Source organism: Bradysia coprophila (assembly GCF_014529535.1).
Source record: "Bradysia coprophila strain Holo2 chromosome X unlocalized genomic scaffold, BU_Bcop_v1 contig_20, whole genome shotgun sequence".
Lineage (NCBI taxonomy): Eukaryota > Metazoa > Arthropoda > Insecta > Diptera > Sciaridae > Bradysia > Bradysia coprophila.
Genome location: NW_023503307.1, coordinates 3735120 through 3754173, shown reverse-complemented (window position 1 = coordinate 3754173; position 19054 = coordinate 3735120). Strand labels below are relative to the sequence as shown.

At 35.0% G+C, this 19054-nt stretch overlaps 1 protein-coding gene across 2 annotated transcripts in view; it reads left to right on the top strand.

Annotated features, from left to right (window-relative positions):
- The window catches only part of LOC119069004 (pyrokinin-1 receptor-like), a 68253-nt gene extending 52649 nt beyond the window's left edge, over positions 1-15604 (top strand). Inside the window, exons 2-7 of one of the 2 annotated variants that reach the window (XR_005086259.1) lie at positions 6569-7095; positions 7161-7533; positions 9546-9745; positions 11581-11701; positions 11776-13093; positions 15594-15604. Coding sequence is in view for 1 of the 2 variants with exons in the window: in XM_037172881.1 (XP_037028776.1) it covers positions 6637-7095; positions 7161-7533; positions 9546-9745; positions 11581-11701; positions 11776-12494 (1872 nt within the window). In the remaining variant the exon portion in view is untranslated. Of the gene's footprint in view, positions 1-6568; positions 7096-7160; positions 7534-9545; positions 9746-11580; positions 11702-11775; positions 13367-15593 lie in introns of those variants that run through there. The other variant, XM_037172881.1, reaches the window with a different exon arrangement.
- The last annotated feature ends 3450 nt before the right edge of the window (positions 15605-19054 follow it).

Here is a 19054-nt window from a genome sequence, read left to right as displayed (position 1 = left end):
GAAAGCTTTGATGAAAAAACAAATTTTCAAGGGAAATCACAAAAGTATATTACGTGGGGGGAAAATGTCTATTTTGTACCCTCTCCATCCGTTAGAAACTTAGACAAAATAATGTTTTTCTTCCGAGTGTCAGGTCTCAAAGGACCACAAAGAGAATTTTACCTTGAGGTGCAAAATCAGGAGCTAAATATCATGAAAGGTACGCCAACGCTTCATAGTTTCCGAAACTTTAAATTATATTTAGCAGAATGCATATATTTTATGAGAAAGTATAACTGTGGCGCGCAGTAATTTTTCTCTTCACACACATCCACTTTAAGCAGTCGGAAGTTTTGAGATTTTCCAAGAATTGGTTGCATTTTCTCTAAGCTTGAGTGTAACGTACTTGAAAGTTATAAATAGTTTAACCATGTGCTTCTTTACATTCTCATAAAAAAAAGGTAGAGTGCAGTAAAGCGAATAGTGTTTCGTATTGATGATAAGTTTCGTCTTATTTTTAACTTTTATAATCTTCGTACCATTAGGAATCAAGTTTAAATTAAAATGAATGAGCTTTTCAGTTAAAATAAATGGGAAACGGTCGAAAAATTTTTCGAAAGTTAAAGGCAGCACTGAAACATAAACTGAAGTCATACAGTGATATAACTGATCATCGATTCGATAAATAATTCGTTCCGTTAAACAAATTTTAATTTTTCACCAAAAGCCAATTGGTGCTCAGTGCAGAGCCAATGATTTCAACTAAATTTTTCTAATAATTTTTCAGCCTGTTGAACCACATAACATTTTATTTACCAAACATTCACAGGTATTTTCATGGACTGTGTACCTAGCTAGGTAACTAATCGGTACACATTCTGTTTGTCCACTTTTTAATTCAATTAAATATTTTTTCTCTTCGTAAAAAAAAAAAATCTTGACGCTTTCTGATACTTCCCTAACACGTGCCTTCGATCCTCCAAAACAATTTCGGTGAGAATAACACACACTGTATCAAAGACAGTCAACATCCAGTAGAGGACGGGAAGCATTAAAAGAAATCATTTCACGATTTGGTACGGATAACAAATGAACTTATATTCCGGCAGTAAGAAGACGAAAATAGAAAGTAGAAAAGAAACTCGGAAGAACAAGAAAAAAAAACTTTTCAAAGCCACCAAATAACTTTGTCGAACTAAATTCCTTTTGAATTGTTTGGAAAGTGAAATGGATTTCTTTTTGTTTTGTCGGTTTGCTTATATTTCTTTTCATTTAATGCAACGTACCTAATATTTGATTGTTTTCCTATTAATTATCTTTGTTATTTAATATTATTCGGATAATAATCCGCAACGTTTCATTAATTATCTTTTATATTACAACACCTCACGTGGCACATTTGTGGTTATTGTTTACAATCACCCGTTTAATCCAAACAATGCTTCCAAAATCAAGTGAATTAAATTTTACCTCATAATTCATAAATAATCGTACGGTTAACATATACATATCTATCCCCATCTATGTATGCGGGTTCTTTGATTTTCAGAAATGGGTTAGACGATTTGGCAACGGTTCTTCAGACCGTACCCATAACATTAAAATACATAAAATTGTGTATGCTGAAGCTCTCGTCCTTTTTCCAAGCAGTGTGTACAATAAATGTTTCCACAACACAATAGTAAATATATTGTTTGAAGCCTCCGACCACACATACACAACACAAACATTATATTATTCCAAAACCGAAAGTATATCACATTAAACTTAATAACCCATACAAGATAAAAAAAATGCGTGTACCTGGGGATAATTTTATTAAAGGAAGGCTTTTGCCATAATAATATGACATCACAGGTGTGATATGGATACACCATATAATGATATAGTATTCTCTATGCGTATTCTGTTATTGCTCACGCAGTGGTTAAAACGATTCATATTCCACGGCAAATATATATATGAGCAGAGCAACGTCGTTATACGGTGGAATATTATAAGACATAAATTATTTAGATATAAATTATAACATGTCTCAAACTTAAAGCACACAGCTAAATGTACTGCAATTAGTTGAAGAAGAAATTGAATTGAATATTGTATAAATCAGATAATTAATTAGTGTTGTATTCATGGTATGGTACACTCGGTGTCTCGTTGAAAACACACAAATAATATCGAGGTCTCGGTCAAATTACACTCAAATAGAACCAATTACTGATTGTCGAAGATATCTCTCTATATATACCATTTATATAGTGACTCGAAAGCCATAAATCGTTTCATGAAATTTAATATCCTTAGCGGATTGATGTTGATGATGATTTTGAGTATATTATTTCTCTAATTAACGGTTTCTAGTATTATGTCATTAGATACCTTTTGTTGAGTTTAGTAAATTAAACGAGGAAACGCATTCAGGATGCTGTACTGAATTAGAAATCGGTCGCTGAAAATTGCTATTATTTATGAAGCATTTTTCCGACTTAAATTGTTAACTCGGGTATTAAGCTGATACGTCAAAATTCTTAACATTTTTTGTATGGAAGCATACCGGCAAGAAATTTAAATTTTTTTCCTATAGACCGGAAAAGACTGGAGATTACCCGAACTTTCTGAAAAAATCGGAATCGACGCAAATAACATACATAGGGTTTTCGGTAGATCGGGATTCGAAAATCTAGTTCGAGGCGGGTTCAAGTAAAGTTTCGTTTTTCAATTAAATTTTGGTACAGTCAGAGGCAGTGAAATTTCAGCATGAATTTGCTTCAGCTGTTTTCAGTTGATCCACACATACAATCAAAACGGTTTATACTTTGGTGTTTAAGTAGAGCAGGATGGAAAATCAACTCGGGGTCTGCTATCATAGATAATACAAAAGAATGATGATAAAGGTGATGGTGATGATGACAGAGTCGATAATACAAAAGAATTTGACAGCAGACCCCGAGATGGAACAATAGGTTGTCGTTTCGCCATCTCTCTCACTTAAACACTCTATACGGTTGAAGCTACTACACGCACACGCTTGGTAGTGGTAAAACCTAATAAAGACGTGTAGACAATTTTGATTGTTTGTGCTGAAAAACAGCTGAAGTAAATTTATTCTGAATTTTCAGTGCCTCTAACTGTAATTTACTTGTTTTTCTAGGACGAAATAAGCAACACTATTATAGAAGCACTACGTCCAGTATTACTTTACTTATTGCAGGGTCTATTTTTGGTAAATTTATCTGGAAAAAACCTGTCAATAATTACCGAAATTTGTCAAATTTTATCCTATTGACTTTAACCTTATCATCATCACTGACCCAGGCACTGACCGTTAATCTTAGTCCCATCCATAATCATTCTTTTCGAGGAGACATGTAAGGGTACGTGATCAATCTGAATAACTAGTGATTAATCGTTGATTAATCAATGATTACAAGAGATTAACCCGTGTGGTTGATTAGAGAGATTACAACCTCGTTTTCTCCTGGTTTCGATTCTTCTAGTTTAAAAAAATGCAATTCTGATCGGGTTTCTAAGAGTCTCGTCCCGGCCTTTCTCTTGAAAAGACATTGAATGGTACCAAAAAATTTACATATTTTGAAATTTCTACGTGAAATGATGATGGAAATATTTTCGTTTGGACTGATTTTAATAGAAGACTTTATTGCCAGAAATAAAGTAATCTGCTACATTAAGTAAACCTTTTCTACATCTGTTCCAATTGCTGAAAACCTTAGGTATATTACGTTTCGGTTTTCCTTCTTTGTATGATATTTTATTTAAAAGAATCGTGATCATACGAGAATCCTAAAAATAAAGGTTATTTTCAACGGCAACAGTGGCTCACATTTCCTTTTTGATTTATTTAAACTCCTGTCCCTAGTTACACGCAGAACTGAAATTTCAGTAAAATTTAGAAATGAATTTACTTCAAATAAACAAAACTGCTCATATGTCTTTTCCGGTGAAATAGTTAAACACACGCGTGTGGTTGGTATCATTTGGCAACGCGCGGTAGTGGTAGGTTGGCATAAAGATTTATGATGAATTTTGTTTGTATCCAGTGCTGTTTGTATCCCATTTCTAAATCTCATTGACATCAACTGTAGAAAGGAAAAGGCGAAAAAAGTCATTTTTTTCTTGCATCTGTAGAAGAGTTATTACTCCTTATGACTGTGAGAACTCTAGAAGATTCATAAGTCTTTTATAGTGGACCTGCTTAGGCTGAAAGAAGGAGTTAGTCCTGCATCTTACAAAATCGTTCTAACGATGATTTTATGTTGTTCCGTATCGATTCCTGATTATAAATTGATGTAGGACAATGACGGCAGCTCAATCCGGCAGCGGCCGTTATGTCCCTTTTTTCTATGATTTTACCTTCGTAAACGAGAAGAGATGTCAATCTACTTCGAAAGGATTCTTTTCAGGTTATTGAACTATTGAGGCAGGTCAGTTCCCAAAATTAAGTCACACCACATGGTCATCATGTTCTCAGCTCTAGAACATAAGTATTCTGAAGGATTTCTGAGGTTTTATTGGGTTCCCTTCTGGAGTTTTCAGTTTTTTCAGTTTCAGAATTTGAGGGATTTGAAGGGTATGTAAAATTTTTCAGAGTTTTCTTCTGGACTTTTATTATCACTATGGTCAAAGTTTTGACTATTTGCAAATTGTTGTCAAATCAAAATCATGAAAGTTCGAAAAAATTTCCATTGTTTTGATTCAATTTACTCAAAAAACGCCTATAAGGTTTCACAGTTTTTGAGTAAATGATATGATGCGTAGAAACGAGAAATGTTTCAGTTACTTCTGTGCCATCTGTGTAAGCATAATAACTGTCTGTCGGAAATTTTTATTGAAAACTAAACAAAATAAAATATTTTTAAATCAAATAAATCCGCAATATCCGGTTCAACAGTTAAGTAAACCACAAATCAATTTTTAAGGCATGTGTGGTCGAATAATAAGAGTCAATCTACATGAACTCGAATGAGTAAAATATTTAACAGAAAGAAAACCATCTAAAATTATCATTCTGACATTGCCAATTGCATTAAAATTATTAAAATAAACATGTTGAGTACATCGATCTTCGCTTGTACCTAAAAAGTAGGTGCAGACAGTCAAATGAAAAAAAAACCATGCCTATAACATGTTACAATTAAACTAGGCGATACACGACTCAGACTGAATAAAATTTTAATAATTTACTTACTTGTTACACCCACCCAGATTTGTGTGGAATATCTCGAAAGTTTCGTAGCGAAATTTTGATGGAAATTCAATTTAATATTTTCGAAAAAAAACCACCATTTTAATTGAGTTTTAAAATTGAAGTCAGTGGCATTTAAGCTATTTTCAATTATTTTTTTTGTCTCAGTCGCATTCAGTTTTTCTGCGAAAATTGCGTCAAAGTGGAACCATTTTTACGTTCCGATTAAAGTTAGGCAACAAAATGAGCTGGAACAATAGCATTACGGAATGTCCTGCTGAGTGGGTATAATATTTTCAATTTTAAATAAATGGTAAAATCTATTGAAAAGAATGGAAAAATGTATTGAAAAGAATGGCCAAATTGTCAAGCTTATCTGACACACAATTGGCCCAAAATTTATGTGTGCATTGTTTTTCACCAGCTGAGCGATGGTATCATGTCTATCAGACATTTGCTAAGTGCATTCGTATTTAATTGGATGTACCACTCACATAAAAGTGCACGAGTGAGTACACCGCCGGCCTATTCACCCCATAAGTCCGCAGCAAATTCAAAATTAAACACACAACAACACACAATCAAATGCAATGTTGTATTTAATCAACTCGTTTTATTATCATATGAGAATGCGTTGAAAATTATTTTTTAATTCACTGGTTCATCCATCGATTCATTGAAAATTCAAATTCTAAAGCGTAAATTATGGCCATTGAAACGAACATTTCCACGATGATCAGCTGGTTCTTATCCAAAATTGTGCACATAACGTTTTTTGGCCGATTGTATTTATTTAAAATTTATTTACATTTTTAGAGACATTCCGTAATCACACAGAATGAAATTCCATCAGATCGACTAAAAAACGAGACACAACTTTCTCAGTAAAATGTATAACGGACCGGATTCTATCTTACTATAATATACTTACCGTCAACGAACAATGTCAATATTATACTTTGCATAAACAAGCTTGAAATTTGTAAAAGTATTTTTCCAAGAATTTTCTCTTTATAGCAACATTGGCAAAAAACGCGTAAATGAACCACCCATACAATTAATAATTATCCCAAGTTAAAATTTCAAGTCCACAACCTTAATCAACCGAATATTCATTGTAAACAAAGGTAGGCCCTACAGTATAAGTGTATCGAAATGTTATTTGCTATTTTAATTATACCAATTACGCGTTAATCAATTAATAAGCAGTATGCTTGCCATTATACTCTGAAATTATGGTAAGCTTGAAAGAGCCCATTGTATTCCACAATATTATCATAAACGGTGTACGAGAGGTGATCCGCTTTGTTATCAGTCCAGCAAATAATGTTATTAAATTTCCTACGCTAAGTTAGCTAAATATTTGTTTTACCTTTCTCTCTCTAGACAAAATGAGCCCCGCAATTCCTGCATCTAAAGAACGATAAATTATCGACGCCATACCAACGGGTGCAATGTCTAACAATACAAGCCTGGGAAATGAATCACTCAGCGACTGGTACTCATCGATTCAACAGGCCCTACCAACGGTCGGTGTAAATTTGGATGGAGAATACAGCAATTTTACCGGATATCTAGGACCGCAACGTGATTCGCTGTACGTGGTCATTCCAATAACGTTCATCTACATGCTGATTTTTATCACTGGCGTTATTGGCAACATTAGCACTTGCATTGTTATATCGAAAAATAAATCACTGAAAACTGCCACGAACTACTATCTGTTCAGTTTGGCGATTTCCGATTTTCTACTATTACTGTCCGGAGTACCGCAGGAGATGTACATGGTATGGTCAAAGTATCCGTACGTTTTCGGTGAAATGTTTTGCGTGCTACGAGGATTGGTAGCCGAAACCAGTGCAAATGCAACGGTGTTAACAATAACAGCGTTCACCGTCGAGCGATATGTTGCGGTAAAAATATTTTCTTCCCAAATTTCATTTCGTCACACAAAATCTATTTCAATTTTCCTCCACAGATTTGTCACCCATTTCTGTCGCACACGATGTCGAAACTGAGCAGAGCGGTCCGTTTAATTCTATTAGTTTGGGTGATTTCGATCGGTTTCGCTATACCACAAGCTCTGCAATTCGGCGTCGTCGAACATGGTGGAATCGAACAGTGTGTAGTTAAGAACGTAATTATCGAACATTTGTTCGAATTGTCTACGTTCCTATTTTTCGTGGCCCCGATGTCATTGATAACCATTCTGTATGTCTTGATTGGCTTCAAATTGAGATCGTCTAGCTTGATGCCGCGTACGAATGGTGTAACGATTCAGCGACGGCCGAATGTGAGCTCCTTTCGGCAGCAGAATACACAAGGAACGAGACGCGTTCTCAAGATGTTAGGTAAGCTTTTTGAAAGAAAAAAAACTTAAAATTTACTTCACTAATTGTTGCCGCTGCTATAACTCCAGTTAATTACCCTGTGAGAACATTAAGTCTTCATAATTGCATTCGTAGTCTCAAAGTTAGTACCAGCAAGTTCTCTGCTTCTATACCTATATTGTGTCTTCGAATGATTAATCTTCATTTTATGTACGATCCATAATTCAAATCGTTGATATTTACATTGCTCCACTCAATTTACAATGATGTACCCCATTCAACGGTACTAGGAACGAGAAGCTAAAATTTACCGTTCGCAACAGCACAGAGAGAAATGTATCGAAAGTAATCGTTAAGTGAGTTAATTTTTTCCGATGTGATTGAGAACTGTGAGCATGTGGTATTGGAAAAAGTTTTCGCTCGCGGTACATTTCGACGTGGGCGGGTTAGAGAAAATCGTACACATATTGTGCTTAAATAAATCACATCGCACATTAAGTTTTCGTGAAATTGAAATTGCGAAAATTTATAAAATTAAAAGGAAAACTCTTCGGTTCGTTCATTCCAATAATGTGATACGCAAATTACGATAAAATTCGGAATAATTTTGTTGAGAAAGTATTAGCATTATTGGAACTCACACCATTCATTATTTACTTACATTGTGTCTGCATCACAGTGGTGAACTTAGAACCAATTTTATTGTTACACATTTTTGATTTTTATACCAGCCCTGTTCGAATGCCGTTTAAACTGAACGTCTCGTTTTTTAATTTTTCAAGAATTCTAAATTTAGGCAACATCGACTTCTGTTATAAAATACACTTCAATTGACATTAGGCAATTGCCGAAATTTTGTGGTATTACATGGTATCAACGCACTTCAAGTATAAGTGCATTGTGTGACATCTGCCAAATAGAGTAATATTTTGTATTAAAACATTTTCCAGATTTTTTTACAATACAAAAACCTGGTTGGATACACTGTCCCGTTTCAGTTCTCTATTTAGAGTACCACTTATGCTTGAAGTGCGTTGATGGTATTTTATGACCATTTCTATGTTGAAGTGTTATACATGTGGTCTGCATAGATTCAGTACTGTGCTCATTGCACTAAAATACAATGGCATCCTGCATGAGCTTGAACTGTCGAGAATAAATTAAGTGCGAAATCTTTTAATGATACCGGGTGACCGATTAATTATACCATTCTCGTTGCAATGATAAGTAGACCGATTACACATTAGTTGACTCTGGTGAGAGTGCCGAACCGGAGTTAATTTTATTTTAAAGTCCACATAGATCATGACCGAACTGGGTATTAAAAGGCGCATGGGGCACATAGACAGATAGGTGTCATACTGTAAAGAGACGGCAATATAGCAATTTAAAGAGAAGGCGTATCAGGCATCGCCAGAGTCTAGAGAGCCGGTCCGGACCTGACTTACAGAAAATCACTCATATTCTCTAGTTTGCAAACTTTGCTTTTCTAATGATACAATGTCAGCGTTACGTTTGTCGTTATGAAATATGTTTCTTCTACATCGTCAATTAAAAGCGATTATGCAGAAAATCATCTATCCAAATCACATGATTTATTACCTTTTTATCGTAGAGTCACTTCAAGTCAAACGCTTAGTCACATTACATGTGCCCGTTCGTTCGTGAGAGTCAAGAGTGTATTCAACCGTATTCAAATTTTTTAACTTGATTTGCGAATTTGTGTGTGTGTAGAGTGTGGTGTAAGAAGAGGTATGGAAATCTACCAACTATACACATTTTGTTGGAAAACTTCTGTTGAGTTTATAACAATGACAGTCCAGCCAGTGATGCTCGTCGGATTCGATTCACTGACAGACATTCGGGGTCATTTACGCTATGATTGAACCACTTCAAATCCAACGTCCTTTCACATTACCTTTTTCGTCCGATTCAGATTCGTGTTGTTTTGCAGAGCCAGCAATTATATTAATATGACAAATCGACCGTAGATGATTGGTTCTAGTTTTCCTTTCTTTTTTTCAAATTTTCAGTTGCTGTTGTGGTAGCATTTTTTTTATGCTGGGCACCATTCCACGCACAGCGTCTTGTCGCAATCTATGGAAATTTAGAAGATCACATGGAAATTTACAATGTTATGACCTATATATCAGGTATAATGTACTATGTGTCAACATGCATCAATCCACTTCTGTACAATATTATGAGCAACAAGTTCCGAGATGCATTCAAGGTAAATTAACAACTAAATTAACATTCATTCATACTAACAAGTCGCACATGTGAGGCGCGAATTTTTATATCAAAAATCTATATATGAGAGTATCGTCCGGTTATGTGTTTGTTATCATCGAAATAAAATATTTGAAAGATTTGAAACTAAAAACATAAACTCGATTATTACATCGAAGTTCTGTCGGTCTGTCTAAGCCAACGAAAGGAGTGAGAAGATTGGTTAATTGTTAAATTAATTGTTAAACCAACTTGAAAATCCACACCTAGCAGGACCGCACTGTCTAACTAATAAGCTAGACTAATCTAACTGCATCAATACTCTTTCAAGTTTGAACGAAATCTCTGGGTATCGTAAACTTTGAAAGGTGCACCTGCTACGACAAACCATTTAAAGTCAATATAAATGAGCTGCTTGTACCCGTCACCTCTCCAATGATACCCCACATACATTTATAGTGACGTACGAAGCGTATTTTTGAGAAGCAAATATGTCACACATCAGTCCAGTATAGTGAAAAAATCTGATTCAAAACTTTGCATCGTGCCAAACGAAAGGGAATTCTCTAATGGGTGGTGGAAAATGCAAAAATTAAGTTTCAACAATCTCTTTGACTTCTTTGAAAAGTTTTTTTCGACGAATGTCTTTATCTTTTTCGAGACCTCTATTAGCCCTCATAGTACTCGACCCCAGCCTTTCCTATCTCATTGTTGAAATGGTTCTAGAAAAGCGATTGTTCGTGTTTCAAGCGCACCCTACCTGGCAATAATGGTACATAGGACATTTTTGATATTGGTTTTGGAGGTTTGACACCAAGACCTATCGGACCTATCCAGACATGTATCAATCAACTTTTAAAAAAATAGTGCCGACTTTGACATGTTGAAATTTAAAACGATCCCTCAAAATCACCAACTAGGTTACTAGACACTCTTACTTCAATGAACAGAGCCGACTAATTTCCGTGTTAGAGCATAAAAAGTGCTTCAATCAATTAATATGCCAACAATTAGTAAACGTTTCATGACCAACAATTAAACGAGCAGAGCTGTTCTTTTCAACATTACACAGAGCTACCAGAGCTACCTAGGATAAAATAGTTTTTGATTAGCGCTATATAATGATACATGCATTGGATTTATTTAAATTCCACAACAGTAAATGCTGATTGCAATCACCAGTTGATGTTGAACAGCAAACCAGTTCTGTACAGAAGCGACCTTTCGCCTCGAATAGTAGAATGGAAAATAAAAGTGTTCATCAAACGAATTTCCGCAATTTCACTTGTCGTCTATTTACCGCTCTCCTGAAACCAGGAACAGATAGAAATGGGAGCTGGACGACAGCTTTTGTTCCATATTTATGCCGAAATTATAGAGCCCGTTGTAATGACATTAGCGTCTCATTGAATATCAGTTACACAAATCTGAATATCATCTGAATCAATAGCATCTGAATATGAATGAAGCACATTCAAAACATGTTAACCTTTTCATATGATTTACTGCAACACATACACACGCGTCTCTGTTTCAATCATTTCTACAATACGTTCATTAACAAATTCAGTTCATGTGTACAATATATTGAACCGTCAACATTAATCATTATAAATGTACTGGGTAGCGAAAGTGCACATAATAATAATAAAATCGACTTTTGAAAAGTGGAAAACTTTATTACTGTTCGAACAGCACTCTGCATAAATCAATGTCTGGGTCGTCTATATTTAGAGCGACCGACAAGTGACCACCAGAACCGACCAAATAAAATACTAAACATCACAAATACCGTGACCATATTCACCTAATGCAATTTTAGTCTGTTTTATTTAGGAAACGTTGGCGAAATGCTGCCAAGTGTCAGCGAGACATTACGATAAAAAGCGCGCCTACAGAGTATTATCGAGGAGTCAGCGAAAGCGGTATGGACCTCAAGAGTCTACCGAATATTCAGGTACATATGGAGTGTACAGTTTTTCCCATCGAAAAATTGAGTCTAATGCGAAATCCTTTTGAATGTCCATGTAGGAAGCTCAGTGCGCGATGAAAGCCTCTACTCAACCGTTACTCAAAAGCAGTCCTTTGATTCAGTGACACTGCCGCGTTCTCAAGCTTTAAAAATTGCTCAACTAAGGAATATGCATTCAAATGCCTTTGATTCAGCCTACAAGGTAGCAGCAGACAATACAGATCGATTTATGTCCGGATATCATACATCAAATCAATTCGGCGATACAAATAATCAACACCGTACAGACTATGTGTACGACAATTGTCCAGAGCATTTAGTTGGGAATAGCAGCGCACAATGTAACCAACAATCAAATTCAATTAATGCCATTAACAAAATGGATTTACCATCTGACGATGAACGGTATAACGTTGTATTCAACAAAAAGGACGACGTTAAAATTTCGGTAGTACGTGGCGTTGCTAAAGTGAAAACGAATGATCGATCGAGAGTATTTGGGTTTTTCAAAAATATTTTCAATTGGAACAAAGACTCACGAAATGTCGGTTATTATAGTCCTCCGCTAGAACATAGAAGTGTCGACGCCGGTAGAAAAGTTGTGTCCATTGAGAAGGATATCGTGCATGAAGTTGATGAGAAGGATCGACATCACGACGCGATTTCCATCGATGACGGTAACATAAGTAATTGTAGTTTAAAGAATTTCGATAAAAACGCTTTCGAAGACGAATTAGAGATTTATATGGCGGAGGTAAGACTGAGAGAGAAAAGGTGAGAATACGAGTACAAGTGCAACTGATTTAGGAGGGTTGTTTGAAGCGATTAGAATCGAAACAAACAGCACAATGCAACCGTACTTGAAACACAATTTAATTCCAATTCATTTGCAATTTCTAAAGAACTGTTCAGTCATTATAATCGTACCCATGAGTCAGAACTGCCATTCAATAAATTTTTAATTTGTGATTTCATCGCAAAAATTCAATTTAATTGACATCGTTTTATGTACACACTAAAGTGTATTACGGCGCTTGTTTTTAAATTCAAGTACGGTTGTTAGCTCACCTAAATGTTGACACTTACCAGTAGATCGATAACTTGCACAGTGAATTAAAAATGTATAGTTGTACCAAAGTTAAAGTTAATATTGACCGGCGGGAAAAACCACTCAGGCAGAATAAGGCAAAAAAAAATACCTAAGTGGTTTTCCCAGCCGATGTGAATATATATATGTATAAGATGTAATGCATCAATAACCTTTTCGATGTAAGTCGTTCAAAGGGTTAGTTTTAATCCGAATTAACGGTTTCAGTTCGTCTACGTATACATATATTGAAGAAATCAATCAGAAATTTTCAAAATTTACGATATAATGTTAATTGAACGAGCATCGTTTCTGCATGCCTAGAATTTTTTTTTTCAAATGATTATTACAAGCTAAATAGTCTAATTATGGAACCCCATCAAACCCATATCACGTTCGTTGTAGGTATTTAAAAAAAAAAAAAACAAACAAAATTTCTCTGGGCAAAACGCATGAAGACTTAACTGTAAAGAAAACTACGTTGATACACCATAAAACACCAGACCTAAAATGACTGTATGACCTGTTCGTTTTTCGGGCAAGACATACAACGCCTCGAACAGACGGCGGCACGAATATAAAAAAAGTAAAATTTTTGAGTCTGTGCCTTTGATCTAATAAGTGTTTTCAACAGATTACCGCAAAATCGTTTACCTCATTAGTTTCAAAATACATTTTGCTAAACCACTTTAAAGCTAATTATGTTATTTTGTCGTCGTCGTTCTTTCAGTTATGTTACTGATTTATATTTCATTTGGCGAAAAGCAAGACTGCGCGCACAATAACATTTCCTTGAAGGTATCCTCGTGATAGAAACTTCACTTTCTACCAGTCAAAACGAGAAATTACTTTACTTGCTTGCAGAAAAAAACTTCCAACGATAGCATTCCACCAAGTTTCTTTCATACGACATTACTTGCCAATGGAACGACTGATATGAATGATACCTCTTGCGGGAAATTTACTGATCCGAGACGAAACCGTGGAGGTCGGTAACTAGACAAGAAGCCATTCCCATCATTTGAACCATTGTTAAGTAAGGTATGCTATACTCAAAAACTTGGGATTCTAGCTCTACCTCACCGTTTTCAGTAACAGTACGTCCTTGCTTGTAACTTTGTTGTTTTAGCAAGTGTTAGCTTTTCGGGACGAGCCGAAGGCGATTGGAGTAATCACGCAAGCCAAAACAATAACTTACAAGCAATTACGTAAGATATTTTATATTCTTGTGCACGGTAAGTTCATTTTCACTTGAACTGATAGAATTTACTCACTAAGCCTCAGAGAAATGAGTCATTACTTCATTGACATGAATGTTAAAATTCACTTAAAATAAAGTAATTGTTTAACACTTTTGTATTTTGCCTCCGGCTCGAGTTGCAAACGCCACACGAAATCTGCTATTCAATTTATGAGTCCAAACACAAGCACTTCAAGCAAAAGTGTTATTTATGACAGCTGCCAAATAGAGTACTTTTTGTATGAAATTTTATCTCCACTCTTTTTACAGAGTAAAATTTTGTATGGAGCACTGTCAAGTGCGTTGGTCCAAAAAATTTTCAGAAGTTTTTAAAATTCTGTATGCTGTGGAAAAATAGTGTGACAGGATTTACGGGACTGACTCGGTATTTATCGAATTTCCAAGTTGCTTTGCTTTACATTTACCTGACTTTGTGACAGCACTCAGTTATGGTGATGCAGTTCAAAAATTCCACATCTTATCCGGCCAAAGAAATGACCAGTCATTTTATTCATTCTATGGAAAAGATAAATCCATTTAAAAAAAAAACGGTCCACGGCGCCTCAATTAAAGTTTAAAAATGTGAATTTCATGGGACAATAAATTGATGTCAAAGCAAGAATTGAAAATGCGTCCAAGTAAAATGCACGTGCACGTTTTATGGTTATCAATGCGAGACTGAGTTTATTTTTCAATAAAATTCGGGTCTGGAAACATCGGAATTAACAATTAATGTTGCTCCAGTATGAAGAGATAAATTTGCGTAAGCTAGGTGTTGGGAAAATATTTCAATAAATTAAGTGTATTTATCGTAGCGTTAAATTTGCTCGAAGATGAGGTCAGGTCGATGGAACGTCAAAGATGCGCGATATTCGTTATAAATATGATTGTTCTAGTTATAGTAGCGTCGTTTTATCCAGGTACAAATACCTGAAGCTCTAATTGTGACTACAATTATTAAACTTAAAGCTTGTGTAGAATCAGCAACAGCTGAGCTTTACCAGCTGATCAACAAATATACTCTACTTATGTAATATACAATCAAAACACATTCTAAACAACGAGTTTACTGCAGTCATACGTGTTATGTGCGACACAGATGACCTTACCTTGAATTGTTTTTGATACAAAGGCTGGAGATGTTCAGCTGTTGCTGAGGGATCATCCATAAATCCCGTCAGCCTTCGAGGGGAGGTTTGAGGCTTCATACAAAATTTAGTTTTTTCTATGGGGACAGGGGAGGGTGGGGATCTGAAAATCGTCGAAAAAGGCTGACAGGATTTATGGATGATCCCTGATTCTCCACAAGCTTTACGTTTAATAATTGTAATACCGCTAGAAATTCAAGGAAATAATTACCACAGCTGTTGTCTTATACTATGGTAAAACCCCATTGTTTTTTGAAGGATATATCAGCGGGTTAGTGCATTCTTAATTAAAATTTTGATTCTGTCCTTTTGACTAGAACTAACTAGCATTAAATTCCAGTAAATGTAAGATACGAGAGTCATACATAACTAATATGAAGCAGATTGCGTGCATGCTTCCAGAGTTTTGTTTAAACATAAAAGAAAATTGTCGGCTGAAGTCGATTTGCATGAGGTTTAATTATTATTACTAGTCAGAACAACAATTTAGAAGCAGGTGCGTATCTAATTTTGTCTGTTTTATCGAGAATTAGACACGTTCTCCCTCCAAAGAAACTCCAGACGAAGAGTGCAGATAGAAATATACTAACTGCATACTGTGTATAACAATATCCATATGAAATGAATAAATGTCACATTCAAATTTACGGTACGTGATAGTACTTGGTTATGTGGATGCGATCCGTTCGAAAACAATTTTGTCTAGTCCAATTGGGTCGACACAAATATTATTACGTATACAGAATACGAAGAGATCTGAGTAGACTCACGTTCGATCCATGGTAGAACTGTTAGAGTAGAATATAATTCTACACAGTATGCAGTGTATGCGATATCAAAGCTGTCCAAATTAGACTTAGAAATTTTTTAAACAACTAGGTGACTTAAGGGTGCACAGAGAAACGGGATGTTTGGAGTTTTTCGTGAAATTGCGTCATAATGTTGTAGCGAGGAGTTTATTAATAAGGAAAACATGCATTTAAAAGGTTTCGTGATTGATGTTTGTTTGGAAGTAGTGACAAATATGGAAGCGAGGAATTGTGGCTGATTGTTCTTGATTGTTCAGAAAGAAATCGGTGACTGTGGACTTAGACACTTCTCAGTCAATCAGAATATGGTAAATTATTTAAGACAATTTGGGGTCGCTACTTCCGGGGCTTATTACTCCCGTTGGTCCTAATGATGTGTGTGGTTCCGCTGCAGCCGCTTCAGAAAATGTACAAAATAATTAGACCAGGATAGTATCTAAATCTATGGCGTTGTGAGATCAAATAAAATCACTCCACAGGTGACTTATCGTTACTAAAATATCGAAGATAGACATGTATGAGTATTTTTGTCTTCTTTCGGTATTGTACCAACGATAGGTATTGGGAACCTATGGAGTGGTCATTGGAAGTTTCCGCACCTGCTGTACCAATAACTGTCTCATAACTTTTGTGAAGCGGCTGCTGCGGAACCTCAGTAGTCATTGGGACCAATGGATGTGTGTTTCGTTCTCAAGGTACAAAGACAAAACAATATACCACCATTTGTGCTCATTCCAAATTGTTGCATCGTGTTATTTGCCAGTACTTCCAGCGGATGAGTCACGAAAACAATTATTATTGTTAAGCTGAATATCAACTATACGAGTAGAATAAACCAGTTTTTATCAGGGCTATGAACACCGACATTAATTTGTAGTTTATTCTTTGTTGTAAATTTGAATTTTATTTTTGATGAACCCAAAAGAAAATAGAAAAACCGAACCGAATCTTTTGTTTCAAATTATTTTTATGGAAAAGATTAACTATAAGCTTCAGTAAAACCTTCGTGGTACATACTGTTACAGTAATTTACCATTCAAATACAGTAAATGTTCCTCAATTAAAGGTTTTTGAAAATAAATGTGATTCAATGTATGAAATTCAATTAATGGTGATAATAAATTATGTTATTGTAGAAGTAACAGAGAAGAATATTGTACAGCTGAAAACACACCAGTAATTGTGGTGGTCGATTCCAGAGATTTGCATGCCTGTATCAACGGGCATTTAACTTTTTACTTACTCACCAGTAACGTCGAGTGCATGTTGCATGGAAATGAACGTCTCACATGTTGAAATATGAGAGTGGCTCTGATCCTCAATTATTAATGTAACATTGCTGGCGTGTTTTCAGCTAAATGCATCCCCATTTTGAAAAAAAAATATATACCAAACAATCTAAATTGTAATGTAACATTAAAAGTTCTAAGGTAAAAGTTTGAACTTTTTTTTTAATATGTACATGGAGAAAATTTAAAATTTACAAAAATAAACAGCTAAGCTATGAAATAAAAGAGACTTTGTTTGATGTTCTGATAAAGGTTGTGACCAATTACATTCTTGATATTAATATGAAAAGTGCAATAATCCCTCAAATCAAAGACAACCCCAGATCTTATTGATGATAAACTTTGAGAAGCCCCGAACTTATCTAGATTCGAACCGTCACATAATTAGCAAAAATTTCAAAACTCATAAAAGCTTCTTGTCCAGAATCAGGTAACTGTACTGTACTGTACTAGGTAAGCTTTTTAATACAAAAAACCGCCACGTTTGGCCAGTTTGTCGAGTAATTATTACCTTACGATGATTGATTCTGGGCGGGTCAGGTCCCTTGACTGACACTTTTCTAAATGTATTTTTGACGTATTCATAAAAACTTGTCACATTTAACACATTCATGGAGTCATTAATATAGTAAATATATTAATGACTCCACGCAAATGACAGTAAAATTTGTCAAAAGATTTTTTCTTGGAAACCATCGAGTGTAAGGTGGATTGATTTTAAACCACTTTTTGAGCTCTCAATTTTCTTATAAATTTTCAAGATTTTCAATCAACCTCAAATCATAAATAAAATATGACTCGTGTAGATTACGGCCCTCGCTTTAAACTCCCGTAAACTGGCCGCAAACTTTCCACTCGTATGAGCTGCCTATTATTCTGTTTCGTTACATCATAGTAGATGCGAAGTATGTTTTGTGAATGTGGAACGAGGACTTTTTCACAAAATGAAAAAGTGCGATAGATGTTCGTTAGATAGTCAACTATCAAGTTGTTAGTCAACTATCAAATTTGATAGTCACCCATCAAGTTGTTAGTCAACTAGATCAAACTATCACTGATATTTGGACATCGAATGATGAAATTATTCTTCCTACTAGTTTTATGCACGTCGAAAACAAACTTATATGATTTAACCACACTACCAAACAAAATCAAATTTCATCAAAGTAATCTTTTTTAATTAGGGCTATGATCAACAGTATTACATCTCGTTTTTCTCGGATAGCTTCCAGATCCTTAGTCCTACATAGTCCATCTTCCAGTGTAAGACCCTGACTTTCAGTCAATGGAATCCACATCCGTAGGCTAGACTCAATGTAGAAATATTTCGTTTTACAGAGGGATTATCAAATATTTTTGGATGGTCTAACATTTCCTGTGCCGTTGATTGTAATGTTTATTTTACAGTTGTTTTAAACTACCATTTCGGCTTATGCTTTTAGGCAAGTAAATCCACATCAATGGGAAAAATGTAGAAATATTTCGATTATTTTTGGATGTTTTACCATTTTTTTTTAAATATCTGTTTATTATCATTCCAAAAAAAACCAATTTGCGTGGAATACAAAAATTTCAGTAAAAACATTTTATCACACGAGGACGGAAAACTTGACTAAGTCAAAAATATCAGTGTCGTCATAATAATCATTGATATTGTCAAATAAACAAAAGGGTCAGAGTAAATCAGCAATTAGTCAAACAAAATAACACGTAAAACAAATTATAAAATGTCGAGAGAGAAAATATCACAGCCGATTATCACGCA